Source organism: Ursus americanus, chromosome 34, assembly GCF_024610735.1.
Source record: "Ursus americanus isolate L20-20 chromosome 34, mUrsAme1.1.p, whole genome shotgun sequence".
NCBI classification, from domain to species: Eukaryota; Metazoa; Chordata; class Mammalia; order Carnivora; family Ursidae; genus Ursus; species Ursus americanus.
Window position 1 is genome coordinate 820004 of NC_142160.1, and position 16155 is coordinate 836158.

The window sequence follows — 16155 nt, forward strand, 5'->3', positions numbered from 1 at the left end:
GGGGAGGAGGTGTGTCAGCTTTATTGGTCGTTGGTGCTTAGAAATGTGTGGGCTCAGGCCCCCGAGGAGGGGCGGGGCGGGGCGCTGCCCCGTCACTGCTGGTGGAAGGCGTGTGCAGGGCCGGTGGCCAGCGGGGGCAGCAGTCCAACGTCCTGGGTCAGGAAGCACAGATACCCCGGGGCCCCAGCGTGGGGCCTCGAAGCCCAGATGCCCGTTGCGCTGGCAGAGGCAGGGGCCTCCTTGTCCTTCTAGAAACGTCCTGAGACCAAGGCCGACCGGGGCCCCCACTCCCATTCTTGGGCTGCTGCGTGTCTGTGGCGGCCACGACCCTTCTCCACTTCTGTCTCCTGGGCCACTCTCCAGGGGGAGGGGCAGCCGAGGATGGAGCAGGACCTGGGGTGGCCTAGCCATGGGCGGCTCGTCCCAGGACACAGTCTAGTGGAGCCCGCCTGGGCTCTTGTGGTTGCTGGGAGTGCCCCCCATAGGGAGGGCCTCACGGGGGAGGTGGCTCCAGGATCTGGCTGGCTGTGGCTGGGTGCGATCCGGGGACATCTGCCAAGAAGGGAGGGGAGGGGTGTGAGGGCCTCCAGCCCCGCTCTGGTGGCCAGACTCGAGCCTCGAGGCCGCTACGACTTCAGAGGCAGAAGGGCCCGATTCTGACCTGGGCAAGCCTCAGTTTCCCTGTGTGGGTCACTGTTAGGATTTAAAGGGGGGCCTTGGAGAGCAGAGGCTGGTGGGCTGATGATTAGGGAGGGTCAGGACTGCGTCTGGGGCACATAGCAGGCAATTAATAAACGGCTTGGTCACCATGCCGCAAGCAAGGGAACAGGCCGGCATCCAGAAGGTTCCACGGGGGACTGACTTGACGATAAACAAGGGCCAGCAGCCGGGCAGCAAGTGGGACCTCAGGTGCGGCCGACGGCCATGGTGTGGGCAGAACAGACACTCCCAGCCAGGCCACGTGCCGGCCCTGCTCAGGGTCAACTGCCGGCCACTCCGGAGCAGACAGGTGTTCACGCGGCCTCCTGCCCACTCTGCCGGGGGGCGGGGTGCTGGTGGGCAGACGGCTGTGTTAGCAGTGCTCACCCCCTGTCTGGGGCAGGCCCAAGGCCGTGTGCACCTGTGGTGCGCGACCCGGACCAGGGCCCAGGTGTGGGACACGCGACACGGGCTGGACCTACCGACCTTCTGCATTTGCCCTCGAGACACCCGGGGGTCACCCAGCCTCCCTGCAGCTCCTGCTCCCAAGTAGGACGACCTTGGGTGGGTGAGGGCGACCTTGGGTGGGTGCTCACCTCTCTGAGCGAAGACAGGGGATGAGCATGGGGGGCACGCGGCCATGGGCGGGAGGCCCAGACGGGACATAGGGCACAAAGGTCTGCTTGTGGTGGACAGCGGGGCCCGTGCCCTTCTGGCTCACCTGAGCCCCTACTGCCGGGGAGCCACGTCCATCACAGGCTTCTGGACACCGAAGGCCGTGATGAAGATGTTGACCACGACAATGATGAAAACCAGGCCCGTGGCCAGGTTGTTGAGGAAGTCCAGCTTGGCGTGCTTGGCAGGGTTGTTGAGGTCGTACCTGACTGTGGGCACAAGGGGGCAGACACTGCACCGGGGCCCTGCACCCCTTGGGCCCGCTGCTGGGTTCGGGGTGAGATCCGTGCCTGTGGGCTCAGCTTGGCAGCCCTGCTTCCTGCTTCCTCCACGCACGAAGCTCAGAGCGGCCCGGCCCTGGCGCAGAGCAGAACCAGCCCAGCGCCCAGGGCTGGACCATAAGGCACACCGTGCCGAGTGCACACAGGGAAGCCCCGTTCTGAGTGCCCGTGTGCAGTGTCTAGCAATCTTCACGCCTACCCAAGGCCCTGTCCTTACACCCACGTTATACGTCGGGGAACTCAGGCCTGGGGGGTCAAGTGCCTGCCCCAAGTTACACAGCCAGCAGTGGAGGCGAGCCCTGACCCTCACCTTGGGGGCAGGACCACCATCCAGTCCCTGGAGACCACTGGGAGGTTACCTTTTCCTATATCCTCAGCTTGGGTGGGTGGGAGGACAGAGACATGGGGGGGCCTCCGTGGGCCTCCGTGGGGAGCCACATCCTGACTGACCGCATGGCTGGTGGGCCTGTCAGGTGGTGAGCACCCTGTCCCGGGTGGTATGCAAGCAGGACAGGCGGATCATGGGCGGGGCCGCCCCAGGGCCCTCCCCCCCGTGGGGGCCCCAGCCCAGGCTCACACCAAGGAAGATGAGCAGCACGCCCACGCCGATCTGGAGCACGAGGGAGATGGAGATGAGGACCACCAGGGGGACGAAGAAGGCGAAGCCCGGACCCTGCTCGATGACGGCCTTCAGCTGGGAGGCGTTGGCCATCAGCAGGGCGATGTCCAGCATGCTCTCAGCTGCGCTCTTCTTGTTGGCGTAATGGTTCACGTTGATGGGCCGGTTCCGGCCCCAGCGGGACGGCTGCGGGGAGGGGGCAGTCAGCCTGGGACCGGCGGGGCTGTGAGGTGGCTGTGAGGTGCGGGCGCGGTGGGGCCTGCACACCACACGTTTGAGACGAGAACGCCGCCGACCCGCCTCGGGCCTTCCCTGTGCGCCCCCGCCGGTGCCCGCCTGCCCTCCCTCCCGGCTGGTGGCTGCAGGCCAGGGCGGCAAGTGACGAGCGGGACGGTCCAGGTCCCTGCGTGCTCACCCAGCGCCTCCCAAAGGAGGGCTACGGCTGAACTTAGCTGCTTCTTTGATTTTTATTTTTACAAACAATTTTAAACCACTCTGTTGAGGTGTGATCGCCACAGGAAAAGCTGTGCAGGATGACCGTAAACAACTTGGAGCCTCAGGAGCTGAGTGAACACACGGGACCCCTCGTGGCTCCCAGGCCGCCCCTCCGGAAGCCTCCTCCTGCCTTTTTATTCAGTATTTGTGATGAGGTTTGTCCCCACAGTGCCTTGGGGACGCGGGGCGGGGCGCTTCCTGTCCAGGCTTCCCAGCACCTCCGCCTGGGAACGTGGCCCGGCCTCAGAGCCAGGTCCACGCCTCGTGCCCTCCACGCCCCGCCCAGAGGTCACCACCTCCAGGAAGCCCCTCTCTCCTGGGATACAAGGTGGGGAGGGCCCTCCTCCCTCAGTAGGCCTCCCCCAGCTGCCCCTGGCTGGCCCCTTCCCAGACCCCAGGACAAACCCGAACCCCTCAGCCCTGGCCCTTTGTCCGCAGGCTCCCCGGAGCCACCGGGCCCAGCACTGCGGCCGCCTGGGGCACTTGGGAGCTCGTGTTTCTGAAGTCATGAAAGATGCAGGCCTGGGAGGCAGGCTGCCGGGGAGGGGCCCACACAGCAAGTGAGAGGCCCCCTCCACTTTCTGCCGCTGGAAACCTCACCCTGGAAAATCCTGAACTCCACAAGTGGGGCCGCGTGGGTGTCTTGTTCAACTTAAATGTAATCTAGAATAGCATGCCCAGGAGGGAGAATTCCCTCAGCGCCCCGTGGCTAAGCGGCAAGCGCACTGGGTTTAAGATCCACGCCCAAGCCCCACAGAGAAAGCCGGCTCCTCGGACTGCTTCTGGAATATTCCACCCACTGCCAAGGCCCACCGGGGTCTCAGCTTCGCCTCCAGCTGCGCCCGCCGCTGGGGGGGCCACACCCCAGGCCTCACCCATCAGAGCACAGCTGCGACTCCCCAGGGTCTGGTCGCGGGCAGCCGCCGCCTCGCCGCCTCGGGGCCTGTGCTCCCACAGCACCTGGCTGTCCCCCCTCTGCTCTTGCAAAGCTGCCGGGCTGGCCACGCCTCCTCCCGTGTGGCCCCTCTGCGGGGCGGGGCGGGCGTCCGGGGTGCTGGCCTGCTGCGCGTGTGCTCCTGGCGTCAGGAACCAGAAGCGCCCAAGCAGCTTTCCTCAAGGCCACCACAGTCCCGGAGGAAAGAGCGCGGCGCCACAAGCACGGGTACGTCCACACGGATACGAACAAATGTAAGGGCGCACGCACGCGCTCACGTATACAGACAGGCACACGTGCACACACAGCACACGCACGTCTAGGCTACCCGCTGGCCTCCGTGGAGGAGGAGGAGGAGTTCCCTTCTCTCCTGAGCCCCTCTAGGCCGTCAGAGTCCTTTACAGACACGTGGTCAAATACGGAAGGACACCTCAGTGCCCCGCGTCCCCACTCCCCTCCGCCCAGGGCGCAGCTCACTATCTTGCTCATCCTTCTGCTGGGTGTCCTCCTCCAGGGTGCCCTCCCCAGCCCCGTCCTCAGACATACTCACTGTGGGTAAACTGAGGCTAGCCCCGGAAGCACCTTGTCCAAAGCCAAGACAAGTGAGGGCTGCACTTTGAACCCACGCACCGGGGCTCAGAAACGCCCTGCAGAGGGGGCTGGGGTCAGGGCCAGCCTGTGGGGGCTGTGCACTCAGAGGCACCCCCGGGCTCCAGCGGTGTGACCTCAGGACAGCCAGCGCCCTGGGGGCCTCAGTCTCCCATGCGTGAACCAGGGCCAGGAGCACACAGCCCGTGAGGTTGTGGTGGGCCTGGCCGCTGCCTCGGAGCCCTGGGTAGCAAGCTAGGGCCTGGGCCACACGCCTCTCCTGGTGCAGGGCACTTCCTGCCCACGCGACCATCTGCTTCCTGTTGAACCCTTGCAGTGATAGGGGGCGCCAGCAGGAGCCCTGTCCTCCCCGCTCACCACAGCCTGGCCGTGTGGCCTTGACAATGTGCTCCCCCTGCGGCTGGTCTCAGTCTCCCCATCGGTAGGCCCCAGGCCGCGCTCTGGGCAACTGGTGCCCACAGAGTTCCCCACTAATGGAGAGGGAGCATTAACCTCCCTTTTCACAGAGCGGGGGCGTGCGGTGGAGGGGAGCTGCCCAGGGCATAACACAGCCTGGTGGCCACTGAGGAGGGGCTTGGAGCCGCAGGGGGACTCTGGGGCCTGGGTGACGGCTGAGTCCCAGGGAAGCCCACCAGGGTAGGGTCGGAAGGCGGCCGCAGCCCTGGGCCAGAACAGACTTCCCGGAGCCACTCTGGGAACCGCCCACAGAGGCCTCTGCCCATGACCTGCATGGTGCAGGGAACAAACACCCTGGTTAATGTGTTCCCAGGGCCACGGGACTTCTGCAAACCACAGTGGTGGTCCCAGGAGCTGGGTGAGCTCTGGATCTTTTTCCCTTAAAAGCCAGGAAGGCGCCTCATGGGTAAGGAGCTGGAGGAGGGCAGGGAAGCCCACCTTCTGTGGATGGAGGGCCTTGGGGTGGCTGTTCACGGGCAGCCAGCAGGGCCCAGGCCACCTAGCCCAGGGCCACTGTGCTGTGTGTCCTCGGCTCAGACGTGGAGGGTTTAGGACAAACGGGAACCAGACCTGCTGCACCCAAGCACCCAGTTCTGGCCAAAGCTTAACGGACGCTCCAGTCTAGCCCAGGCCTGGCTGGGAGGAGATAGGGTGTCCACCCCAGCCTCCTGCTCCCCTGGGAGATGAGACCAGGCCAGAGCTCACTGATGCCCTCCAATCCTGCCTGCCCTGCCTGTCACTGACCCCACACCCCGGTCAGAGTGTGGGACAGGAACTCCTGCCCAGGGGCACCTTCACATTTTTAGAAGGAGAGACCAAGGCCACCACCAAATCCACGATGTCCATCAGCTGCCCTGCTAAGAGCTAGGGTGCACTTCCACAGGCGCCTCTGTCTAGCACCCCAGAATCCCACACCCGCGTTCTCTGCCTCAGTTCCCTCATGTGCAAAATGGGCAGACGGGACTAAATGCGGGCGTGGAGGCCCCTTGGTCTGCTGGAGCACAGCCAGCCAGGGCATCCGGCCTCCCAAACCAGCCGCACGGAGAAAGGACAAGCCCGGGAAACGGCTGTGTGAGCTGAGCAGGACCCAGGACTTCAGATCCTGGCCCACCACAGCCCCTCCACTGGGGCACAGCGAGTACCAGTGGGAGCGGGGGCTTTGAAGTCCTTCCCTCTGGGGAGGGACCCGAGAACCTAGGAGGGTGTGGCAGGGCCTGGGTGTCCATCATCTGACCCAGCAGAGTGGACACAAGCCTACTGCTCAGATGTGGCATGAAGGCCACAAGGTGCGAGCCTGCCCTGAGAGGTCTGCGGACCCACGTCAGTGTCCCAGCAGGAAGTCCTGCTGGGGGAGTTTCCCGCAGCAGCTGGGCCGGAGGCTGGGCAGACCTGCTTCCCGTGGGCTCAGCACTGGCCGGCAGTGACCCCGTGGCCATGTCAGGGTGGCATTTTAGAACTTGGGCAAGACCCTGCCAGTCCCGAAGTCTTCCAGGAAGGCAGAAGTGAGGAAAGGAGCGAATTTCCCCTGGACAGCTGAGCTCTGTGCAGCCCCGATGTGGCCCAGGAGCCACATCCCCCCTTGTCCGGCTCCCTCCCTGCCGTGTCCTCAGCTGGGTGTGAGCCCAGTGTCTCCTGTGGGCCAAGGCAGGTGTCTCCACGCCAAGACACAGCAGGCATGACACAGCCAAGGGCCATTTTCACTGTAAAGTTGATGTTGACTTTTCTTCCTGTCTCCAGCCACAACCCGCTCCTGCAGGGAACGCGGGCAGCCTGGCCTCCGTGAAGTCGTGGGGGCACAGGCACAGCTGTGGGGGCACCTGCGGGGTCCATCTGCTGTCGGGCTCTTCCCTGCGCCAGGCTACCCTGGAAGGTGAGTGACCTGCCCCACTGCCCCCACGAGGACACCCTGGCCTGCAGCGGGCATCCTGAGACGGACAGGGGCTTTCAGCGTGGGCCTCCCAGTCAGTCCCCCCACTGCCAGGTGTGCACCAGGGACACAGGACCAACCTAGCCCAGCCACCCTGCCATCTGGGGCTCCCGCTCCAGGTGGTGCATCTGAAGACCCCGGGGGTTTGCCTCTCACCCCAGCAAGACTTTCTTCCCACCCTGGCGCTCATGCGGGGAAGGCTATACCCGTCCAAAGGGTCCCCCATGGGGGAAGGTGCTGCCCCAAGTCCTCTCCAGGAGTGGGTGCTGTACGGCGGGCAGGAATGTGACTACTGTGTGCCCAGCACACACATTCACCCAGTGGGTCCTCACCGTGCTCTTGGAGAGACCTAGCATCCTAGGTCACAGATGAGAAACTGAGACACAGAGTCATGGACACAAGAACGCAACAAGGCAGGTCCTGAAAGTGGGAGGGGAAGGCAGAGGCTGGGGGTGGGGTCAGGGGTCCCAGTCCCAGGCAGCGGGAGCAGTGGCCTTGAGGCTGCCCACCCTCCCTGGAGCCTCCCTGCCTGTGAATGGAGACCCCACCACCACACTGGCTCTCGGGCGGGCCGTAGAGGGGCCCGACCTCCTGTCACACGCCTCCTTCCCAGCCCTGACTGGCTTGGTGGTCCAGCCCTTGGGCCTTTCTGTCGCTGTCCTCTTTGCTGGGACGTCCTTTCCCACACTGCACAGGGCCATGCCACCCCCGCTCCGGTCCTGCAGTACCCAGAGCCAACGTCCCCGCTGCACAGGAAGCCTTCCTGACTCCCCTCCCACCCGCCCACTGGTGGGGTTTAGCCCTTACCGTCTGGGCGGGTCTCCACTCTGAGACAGCGGCTCAGTGATAATGGGGCCACGTCTTCCCACACTGGTCCCGGAGCCAGCACAGAGACCCCACCTGACCTCCCCGGGCCTGAGATGCACGGGAGCCTGCAGGCACACGGCCAAAGCAGAGGGTGCAGAACAGGCTTGGAGCGGAATGCACAGCCACAGGTTGGGAAGTGAGCAGGACCCCTCCCTTCCGACCCACCTGCCCTATTTGTTGCCTGACTTCCCCAAAGCAGGCAGGGGCGTTTTGTTACTCGCTTTCCAGACCGTGCACAGGGGGCCGAGAGAGGTGAGGCAGCCTCCTCAGGCACACACAGCCCTCGGATCCAAAGTGCTTACATGCCAGGACAGGGACGCGTGAGGACCTCCTCAGTCCTTGGTTTCCCCGCCACCAACCCAGGGACAAGCGTCCTGTGCTGTGCCACCCTAGGGCGGTCAGGCTTTACTGAAGGGTCAGCATGGAGGCTGAGCCCCAGGAAGCTTCTGCCAAAAACAGGCAAGGATGGACAGGATTACCGCGTGGGGCCACCTGCACACGGGCCTGCCCCTGCCACCCCGGGCCTCACTCATCTCACATGCCCTCCTACACGGGCGCAGCGCAACCCCAGTCTGGTTCATGAGGCTGAGAGACCGCCATCCCTGCCCCCATTCCCAGGGGGTCAGAGAGTGAAAGAATGTTCAAAGTCAACAAGTCACCAGAGGGCCATGCCCGGGACTGTACCACCAACAGAGGTGCTGGGGAAGTGCTGGGCCCTGGGAAGAGCGCATGCCACCGCCGGACAGGACTCCGGGGCGGGGGGGCCCAACCACCTCCCCCGTGCGAGTCGGGACCACCGCCCGGGGGCCTGCGGTGGGGACAGGGAGGGGCCACAGCCGGCCCAGGTTCCCCACCGGGGCACGCAGCAGATAGAGCGGTCGCGGTGGACACGGCGGGTGACGTAACCGTCTGCCCGCTGCTGGCCTGGGGCCCGGAGGCTGGATCCTGCGCGCCCGGGCGCGCAGCAGCGGGAGGAGATGCGGGGGCCGAAGTTAGAGGCCCGCGCGGAAGGCGGGGGAAGGTGGCGCCCAGGCCCCTCCACCGCGCGGCTCGGCGTGGGCACCTCCCGGCCGGACCCTCGCCCCTGCCGGGGTGGCCGGAGCCCCGGGGCCACCGCTCGGACTGACGGCACGGGACGCCCCGGCACCCCGCAGTGCGGAAGCGGCGCGCAGTCGGCGGCGCCCCCAGGTGCCCGGGGAGCAGCGGGCGCGGGGCCCAGAGAGGGCGGGCGCCGGCCAAGATCGCACAGCGGCGCGGGCGGAGCGGGGCTTACCGAGGCGTCCGGGGAGCCGGGCGAGCCGGGGCGCAGGTCGCCGTTGAGCTCGAACTCCTCGGGGCGCGACTCCATGGTGCGGCCGCCAGAGCCGCCTCGCTCCGGGGCTGAGCGCTGCCGGCGCGGGGGCAGCGGGGACCCGGCTGCGCGCCCGCCCCCGCCACGCCCCCGCCACGCCCCGCCGCCCCCGGACTCCGCCCCTGGCAGGGGCGGGCACGCAGGACCCACCGGACCCCTCCCTCTCCGGCGAGGGCAGCGGGGGCGGCGCGGTCCCCCAACACCCGGGCCTCGCGCGGGCGGCGGCACGTCCGCTCTGCCCCGTCGTGGACACTTTTAATCCATGAAACGAGGCCAAGGGCCAGCCTTTCCCGGGCCACTTCGCAAACTGCCGGGCGCGCCAGGAAGGCGAGCGCGCCGCTGCCAAGGCGTGGGGGTTCTCCCGGCGCCGCGAAGCCCGCGGGCCGGCCCGCACCCTGGGCTCCCTGACCCTGGGCCCCCCAGCCTCTGAGCCTGGCCTCCCGCACGCTTGGGAGGTGGGGGGAGGCAGAGGGCCATCGCCGTCGGTTGGGCCCGCTCGGTGCCGGACCCGCCCTGTTGGCGCAGCCTCTGTGCCCCATGGTGGGAGGCAGGCCCCAGTGCCTGGGGTGGCGCCGCTGCGTGCGTCCAGAGCGCGTCGGTTTCCCCAGCCCTTGGCTCAGTCGGGTCCTGTTTCCCCGGGCGCCCTGCCCCACGCGAGCGGCTCCCAGGCATCCGAAGCCAGGCGGGTGCGGAGGGGCCGCAGGCGCGGGAGGGGCCGGGTGTTACCTCCCGGGGCTGGTTTGCGAAGATCCGGCCACTGTGTCCTCCGGTCCTGACCCTGAGCCCGCGGCCAGGCCCAGCTGCTTAGTGTCTATCGATGTCTCCACCTACCTACCCCTAGTGTGCAGTGCGCACGGCCACCCACCAGCGGCTCTGGGGCATGCCTGGTCCCTCTCAAGGCCCAGTGGCCCAGCGGGGCCAGGCTGCGGGACCTATAACCCTGAACCATCGTAGCTGTGTGCGCTGGGACAGGTGGCTGGACCTCTCCGTATCAGCTTCCCCATCTGTGATGGGGGAGTGGTATTCTTAGGCTCTGTGGGATAATCTCTTCCCCTCCCCATAACCCGACATCAAAGAAGGTCACCAGCCATGCCACAGGTCAGGCAGCAGCAAGTTAGGTCACTGAGCTGGAGGCTTGTTCGTTCACCCTTATCATCATGGGATGCCCACTGTATGCCAGGCCCTGTTCTAGACCCAGGGGGCTGCAGCTGGAGCCAGGCTTGTGGGGTGGCCCTGCCTGGGGCCAGGAACATCGCTTGTCTTCCAGCCTTACAGTCTTACAGTGGGCTCTCCCCCCTCACCTGGCAGGGGAGGAAACTGAGGCACAGCTAGGGAGAGGCCCAGGAGGACAAGCTCAGAACTCCTGGGACGGTTGTGGGCCGTCTAAGCAGTGGACTGGACCCTCCCCCAGGTCTGCATGGCCAGCAGGTGGGCACCGTGGGGGTGAGAACCCAGGGCCTGTCTTGCTGGTCCTGGGCACACTCCAGGCTCAGACCTCTGGTCCCCCACCCTACGCCTCACCCCTGCTGGGAGAGCAGTTTTATAAGTGAAACCAAAGGCATGGAAAATGCAAGTCACCCACGGGATTTCTCAGAAAAAGGGATCTTCCACTAAACCGAGTCTGGGCCCTGCCGCTGACCTTTCCCCCTCCCTGGCGTCGGGGCAGCCAGCCCAGGGCCTGCTGGTCCTTGAAGGAGCTGCCGTAGGCCCAGTTCGAGGCCGAGGGAACTGAAGCTCGGAGACATGGTCAGTGCCTCTGTCACTCCGTCCTGCTTCAGGGGCCCTGTGAGCGGGGACCCCGCAGTGCCCCGGGATCTGGACAGTTCTTTTCACAGAGCCCATGCGTGACTGCTGACAAGCCGCTGGAAACCACAGAAGCACTCCCCCCTCCCACCCTGGGGGCGGCGCTGGTCCTGGAAGGGCCAGAGAGAGGGCTGCCTGAGAGAGCGTCCTGAAGGTGCAGGGGAGGCTGGGAGGTGCGGAGGAGAGAGGACGGGAGCCTAGGAGCCTCACCCCTTCAGCAGGTGAGAGGGTCTTGGTGGGCCTCGTGGGGGCTGCAGGCGGGAAGGCTGGGGGGCACTGGGTCTGCCGTCCCGAGCGCGTTTCTCCTGTGGGCCCCAGGGCAGGTCAGAGCTCAGGTTTACCATCCGTCCAGAAGGAGGAAGTCCTGTGATGTAACAGTTCAGCCTTTACACCTGGGTTTGTAGCCCCCCCACACTTCACCTTCCTGGGGTTAGGGTCACAGCCAGCCCCCACAGCTGGGGCTCGCCCTCCAGGCTGCCCTCCCTTGAGTGAGTATCCTCAGGGAGGGCCTTCCTGGCTCTGTTCTGTCGTCCTCGTTTGCCTGGGAAGTGTGTGTTTCCCAGACTGTTGCGAGCGCAGACAGACCGAGGGTTTCAGGTCCTCCTGCAGAGACCAGCCGGAGCGGCCGAGGTGGGTCTGGGACGCCGCACGGAGCTGAGGGTCCGTGAGAGTGGGGATGGGGAGCGTCCCGGACAGGGGGTGGGTAGGGAGGGGTGGGTTGGCCTGCTCCCGCCCGGGACACTGGGACGCCCAAGCAGCACCCACCTGGAGACACACCGGCACATAGCGTCTCCACGGAGCTGTCTGACAAACAGGGACGCTGCGAAGGAGTGTCCGGCCCATTTGACACCAAGGCCACTGTCCCGCGCATGGGGGCTGCGGAGCAGGCCCGGGCACATGGGCAGAGCCCAGGACACCTAAGCAACATCCCTCTTGGTGGGGATGGACCCCAGTCTCGCCCACGCCACCCACCCCCGGAGCTGTGCCCCCGCGTTACCACGGGGAGAGCACGATGTGTCACCTCGGGCCGGGGAGGATGTGCGTGCAGACAGGCCATGTTTGCTGAACGGGAGCCTTAGGAAGTCTCGGGGTCTCTGGCCCCTCTGTCTCTGAGGGGCGTGGATCCCTGCAGGCAGTGTTTCCATTTTACACAGGGAAGGGCCGGTGCGGGAACGCCCCAGGAGCCCCCGCCCAGTGAGCCTGTGCTCCATCCTGCCCCAGGAGGCGGGCTTTGCAGCCAGAGGCAGCTCCCGCCACCACCAGGGCCCAGGCCCGCCCGCACATGCCCACCACCAGGGAGAGCCCACGGCAACGGCACACCCTGGGAGCTGGTGGCCCGCTGCCCACCACACACCCGGTGGGACCGTGACAGGGCGGCCCCAGGCTCTGTGCGTCTGTCAGGTACTTGCAGGGACCACAGCTCCCAGCAGATGGGGGCGCAGAGCCAGGAGGCCGGAGTTGCCGCTCCATGTCCAGAAGGTCAGAGGGGGGTCGGCCAGGCCTATGAGGAGGTGCTGTGCCATCACCCCCACTTTAAGGACAGAGAGGCATGTGCCAAGGTCACGGAGGCATGCCAGGGAAGGGATCGTAATGGGCCAGGTAGTGTGGCGTGGGCACACTCGCAGGTGTCTACACTGCCTCCCACAGCCCCCCAGCAAGGCATGACCCACCGAGGCCGCCCAGTACGATGCAGCGAGCCCCAGAGGGCTTGGAACCCCAGAAGCAAAGGGAGTGCACCACGAGGGAGACATTGAGACACAGCCATCCATGTTTTGGAATGTCGCAGAGCCATTAACAGAGCGCATGGGCGGCAGGCTGGCTGGCCTGGAGGGACCCGCCTGGTACCCTGGACAAAGCAGGGACAGGTGGCTTCCTCCTGAAGCCCTGAGCCCTCCCCCGAGCAGGGTGGGGCTGACTCCACTTGTCATCTCTGAGCCTCTGTACTCAGCAAAGCCCTTGTCCTGGGCAGCCAGGTGGCAGGGTCTGTGGTCAGTTCTTCCCTTCTCCCTCTGTCACATACTGCTGATTTTTAGCTCAACAAATGGCTTCCCAGAAGAGAAACTGCTTTTGCCTGCTCTCCTGCAGCTAGGGGTGCCCGTGTGGCCACATTCTGGCAGTGGAAGGGGGCGTGCAACATCAGGGAAGGGATCTGAAACGGAGGGGGTGTGCCATTCTTTATTACTTCCTCCTGTCTGCTGGGTGGCATACAGATGTAATGGCCAGAGCTCCAGCAGCCACACTGGGCCATGAGGGGACCTCGGGCCTAGGAGTCTCACAGTAGAGCTAAAGACAGAAGGAGCCTGTGTCCCCAGTCGTTGGCACACAGGCCTTCCCTGGGCTGCCCACCTCAAGACTTCTTGGGTGTGAATAAGGAAAAAAATCTATCTTCTTTGGAGGGTTCCATAATTTGGGGGGGTTTGTGATACAGCTGATTTAGATCCTATTTTTTTAATGTGTTATTTTTTCATTAATAAATAGATTTTCTTATTTAAACACAGAACATATAACAGATTGAGTCACATCCCCCCAATCCTATTTTGAAAATGTATATTAGATTATGTCATTGGCCAGCTTAAATCCCTCTCTCACTTTTTAAAATATTTATTTATTTGAGAGAGAGAACTTGAGAGAGAGAGAGAGCACTAGCAGGGAGGGCAGAGGCAGAGGGAGAAGCAGGCTCCCCACTGAGCAGGGAGCCCAGTGTGGGACTCGATCCCAGGACCCCGGGACCATAACTTGAGCTGAAGGCAGACGCTTCACCAACGGAGCCACCCAGGCATCCCACCTCTGAAGTTGCCTTGAAAAAATCCTTGCTCCTGGTCCCTGAACAGCTGAGACCCCTGCACCCTCCCCTCCCTTCAGCCTCCCCTCTGCCCTGGACTCTATTCCTTGGACTCTATACTTGGGGCCTTTGCACCCCGCATTGACCCCATCTGATGATCGTGCCCCCAGGCCTCCATGTGGGTGGCTCCTTCCTGTCACCTGACCACAGACCATCCCCACAGCCCGAGGCCCCCCTCACCCCATGCCCCGGGTCAGCTCCCGAGAGCACCGTGCTTATTTATGTGCTTGTTGTCAGCCCCCTCCCTCCCAGACACCAAGTCTCGGGCACTGCTGACCCTCGGCCCACGCCCTAGCTGCCCAGGGCATGCCCTAGCCATGTCTGTTTTGTCCGGCCTGCAGGCATCCCTCAGCCCAACTGGCTCTGCCCAGCCCGTGCTCCGCAAACCACTAATGACAGAGCTGCTGGGCTCCGGATTCCTGGCCCTGACATGGACCGCTGACTCAGGCCATCAAGCTCATGGGCTGCAGGTGATCGTGGGAGTGAGGCTGGGTGTCTGGTGTCCCAGCAGGGCAGGTGGCCTGTGGTTTGGCGAAGAGACATCGCTGGCAGGTCAGGTCTAGTCTGGCTCCCTCCCACCTCTCCTGAAGGTCAACCGCTGACCCTGGCCAGTCCAGGGAGCTGGCAGGGCTGAAGGCCTAACCGCAGGCCAAGAGGAGGTCCTCTGGGCAGGCACTGGCTCCTCCTTAGTAAACCAGGTCAGAGAACAGTTGCTGAGGGACCGTGCGGCCCAGGCACACCCATCCCGCAGCCCCCCTTCCCCGCCTCCCCCTGCCTAGGGCCAGAGACTTGTTCTCCAAGTCTGGGGGTCACCTCCTCCAGGAAGACTCTGGATACGCCCAGGTCTCTCCCAAGGACACCCCCCCCTACACACACATTGAGGCTCACTGAGGCTCAGCGCAGCTTCCAGGATGCTTCCTGCCATTGGGGTCCGTGGCTTATGACCAAGTGCAGACACCACCACCAGGAGGCTGAGGATGGGACTAGCAGGAGTTGCTAAGGGACCCGGGCCAGGGCCTCGGTGTGCAACACCCATTCTACATTGGGAAACTGAGGCTCCCAGCATGGAGACTTGAACCCAGGTCTCCTGAGCCCACCCCACCCCCCCCCGGTGGGTGCTGGGAGCTACCTTGAGGCTGTGGTGGGGCACGGAGGCGTGCTCGGCTGACTCAGGGCCTTTCCTCTGGCCCACCTCAGACCCTGTGCTGACCACAGCTTTGCTCTCCTTGGGGAGACCTCAGCAAATGCCCCAGGAGCTGCGGTGGGGAGGGGCTTTGGACCCAAGAGGCATGGAGCCCTCCTGTGCCCCGTCCCTGCCCCGAGGCCCCCAAGCCTGCTGGACACCATGCGGCCCCTGCAGAGGGACAGCCTTGTGCTGCCTCTAGTTCGATCAGCATCACAACCACCGAGGGACCCGGCTCTCTGGCCCACCCCCAAGCCCCGGGGAGGCTGTGCAGCTGGTCTGGGGACCCCAGTTTGACCCCCAAGGTGGGGATTTAAGTCAAGTCATGGATCTGACTGAGGGGCACAGAGAGGGAGGGCCCCACTTCTGAGCACCCGCCGTGGCCACACACAGCTACTGTCACTCATCACCCCTTAGCACAGGGCACGTGTCCCTCTGCGGCGGGAAAGTCAAGGCTTGTCAGTGTGGCGTGTATCAGTTCTGCAGGGAGGGAGGCCCACGGAGGGTCCGTCCCGGTCCCAGGGTGGCCACAGTTCCCATGCAGCTGGGTTCGCGAGGACTATCCTGTCACTGTCACATCTCCTGGCTGATGAGCAAATTCGAATTCGGTCCAGCAGATGGTGAGGCTGCCTGCCTCCTGCTGAAGGACTTGCCACCTGCAAGCGGGGGTCCTGGAGGGCCTTTTCGAAGAAGTACTGCAGAGCAGGGGGCCAGGTGGGAGCAGGTTGCCCTTTGCTCTCCACCCACCTTTGGAACACCTGGTCCGTGCTGCTCGGTCTGAACACGTTGGCTCTTCTTCCCGGCCTCCTTGGACCCGACGCTTCCTTCTTTCCTTGAGTCAGCCAAGGCTGATCAGAAGGTTGCAGAGCTGAGAAAGTCCATTTTGATTCCAGCGGCTCCTTCCTGGGGGGGTGCAGAGGTCTGGGGGCAAAGCAGCCTGCCCAGGAAGCAGGTGGGAGGCAGGTGTGCCCTGGTGGCCGGCGATCGGGGCGGCCGGCCCACCCCAAGGGCTCCTCCTGGGGCCACCACTGCTCAGGGGCTGAGCCATCAGACGGCTGGGGCTCCAGTCACATAGTCAGGGCAGGTGCGAGGAGCTGCTGGCCTCTCCGTGGGGCTGACTGCCTGGCCAGCCCGTGGATGTTGTCCGCGCGGCATACAGGCTGCAGTCTCCGGGGAGGCTCCCCAAAGTGCCACGTGTCCTGTCCCTGGCTCTGGTGGCGTCCAGGCTGGCAGCAGGCCAGGCCTGGCAGGCCCGTTGCTGGGCAGAGCCCCGGACAGCACGCAGCCGGCTCTCCTTGAGGGCATCTCACAAGTTGATGGAAACCCATCCAGCACAAAGGGGCATTTATCGGACTAGATGCTGAGTCTCCGCCCTAACGCAGGGAGGACAGAAATAGCCTTTCACACAGCGCCA

General features: G+C 64.8%; 1 protein-coding gene and 1 long non-coding RNA gene across 12 annotated transcripts in view; one reads left to right on the forward strand and one right to left on the reverse strand.

Moving 5' to 3' along the window:
- On the reverse strand, nucleotides 1-8971 carry NINJ1 (ninjurin 1). Of its 3 annotated transcripts, none has more exons than XM_045772586.2 (4): nucleotides 8836-8971; nucleotides 2235-2460; nucleotides 1421-1583; nucleotides 1-552 (listed from the first exon to the last, which is right to left on the reverse strand). In XM_045772586.2, the coding sequence occupies exons 1-3, from the start codon at nucleotides 8908-8910 to the stop codon at nucleotides 1429-1431; spliced, it is 456 nt and encodes a 151-aa protein (XP_045628542.1). In that variant the 5' UTR covers nucleotides 8911-8971; the 3' UTR covers nucleotides 1-552; nucleotides 1421-1428. The 3 variants fall into 3 exon arrangements, with proteins under 3 accessions (XP_045628542.1, XP_045628540.1, XP_045628541.1); XM_045772584.2 differs by lacking the exon at nucleotides 8836-8971 and adding an exon at nucleotides 4254-4611; XM_045772585.2 differs by lacking the exons at nucleotides 1-552; nucleotides 8836-8971 and adding an exon at nucleotides 4254-4611 and having other exon boundaries at nucleotides 1444-1583; nucleotides 2233-2460.
- Nucleotides 5115-16155, forward strand: part of LOC123776533 (uncharacterized) — a 23130-nt gene continuing 12089 nt past the window's right edge. For 7 of the 9 annotated variants that reach the window (XR_015722947.1, XR_015722943.1, XR_015722942.1 and 4 more), the window contains exon 1: nucleotides 8979-10937. This is a non-coding gene — a long non-coding RNA (uncharacterized LOC123776533). Of the gene's footprint in view, nucleotides 5175-6505; nucleotides 10938-16155 lie in introns of those variants that run through there. The other 2 variants (XR_015722941.1, XR_015722946.1) reach the window with 2 other exon arrangements.

Excerpts from the sequence above, each read along its gene's own strand:
- NINJ1 (XM_045772584.2), bottom strand. The coding sequence starts at position 4,604 with ATGGTCGCGTGGGCAGGAAGTGCCCTGCACCAGGAGAGGCGTGTGGCC. Across the intron at positions 2,461-4,253 it reads CTAGCCTCAGTTTACCCACA|CCGTCCCGCTGGGGCCGGAA; the intron begins GTGAGTATGTCT and ends CCCTCCCCGCAG. Across the intron at positions 1,584-2,234 it reads CGTGCTGCTCATCTTCCTTG|TCAGGTACGACCTCAACAAC; the intron begins GTGTGAGCCTGG and ends TTGTGCCCACAG.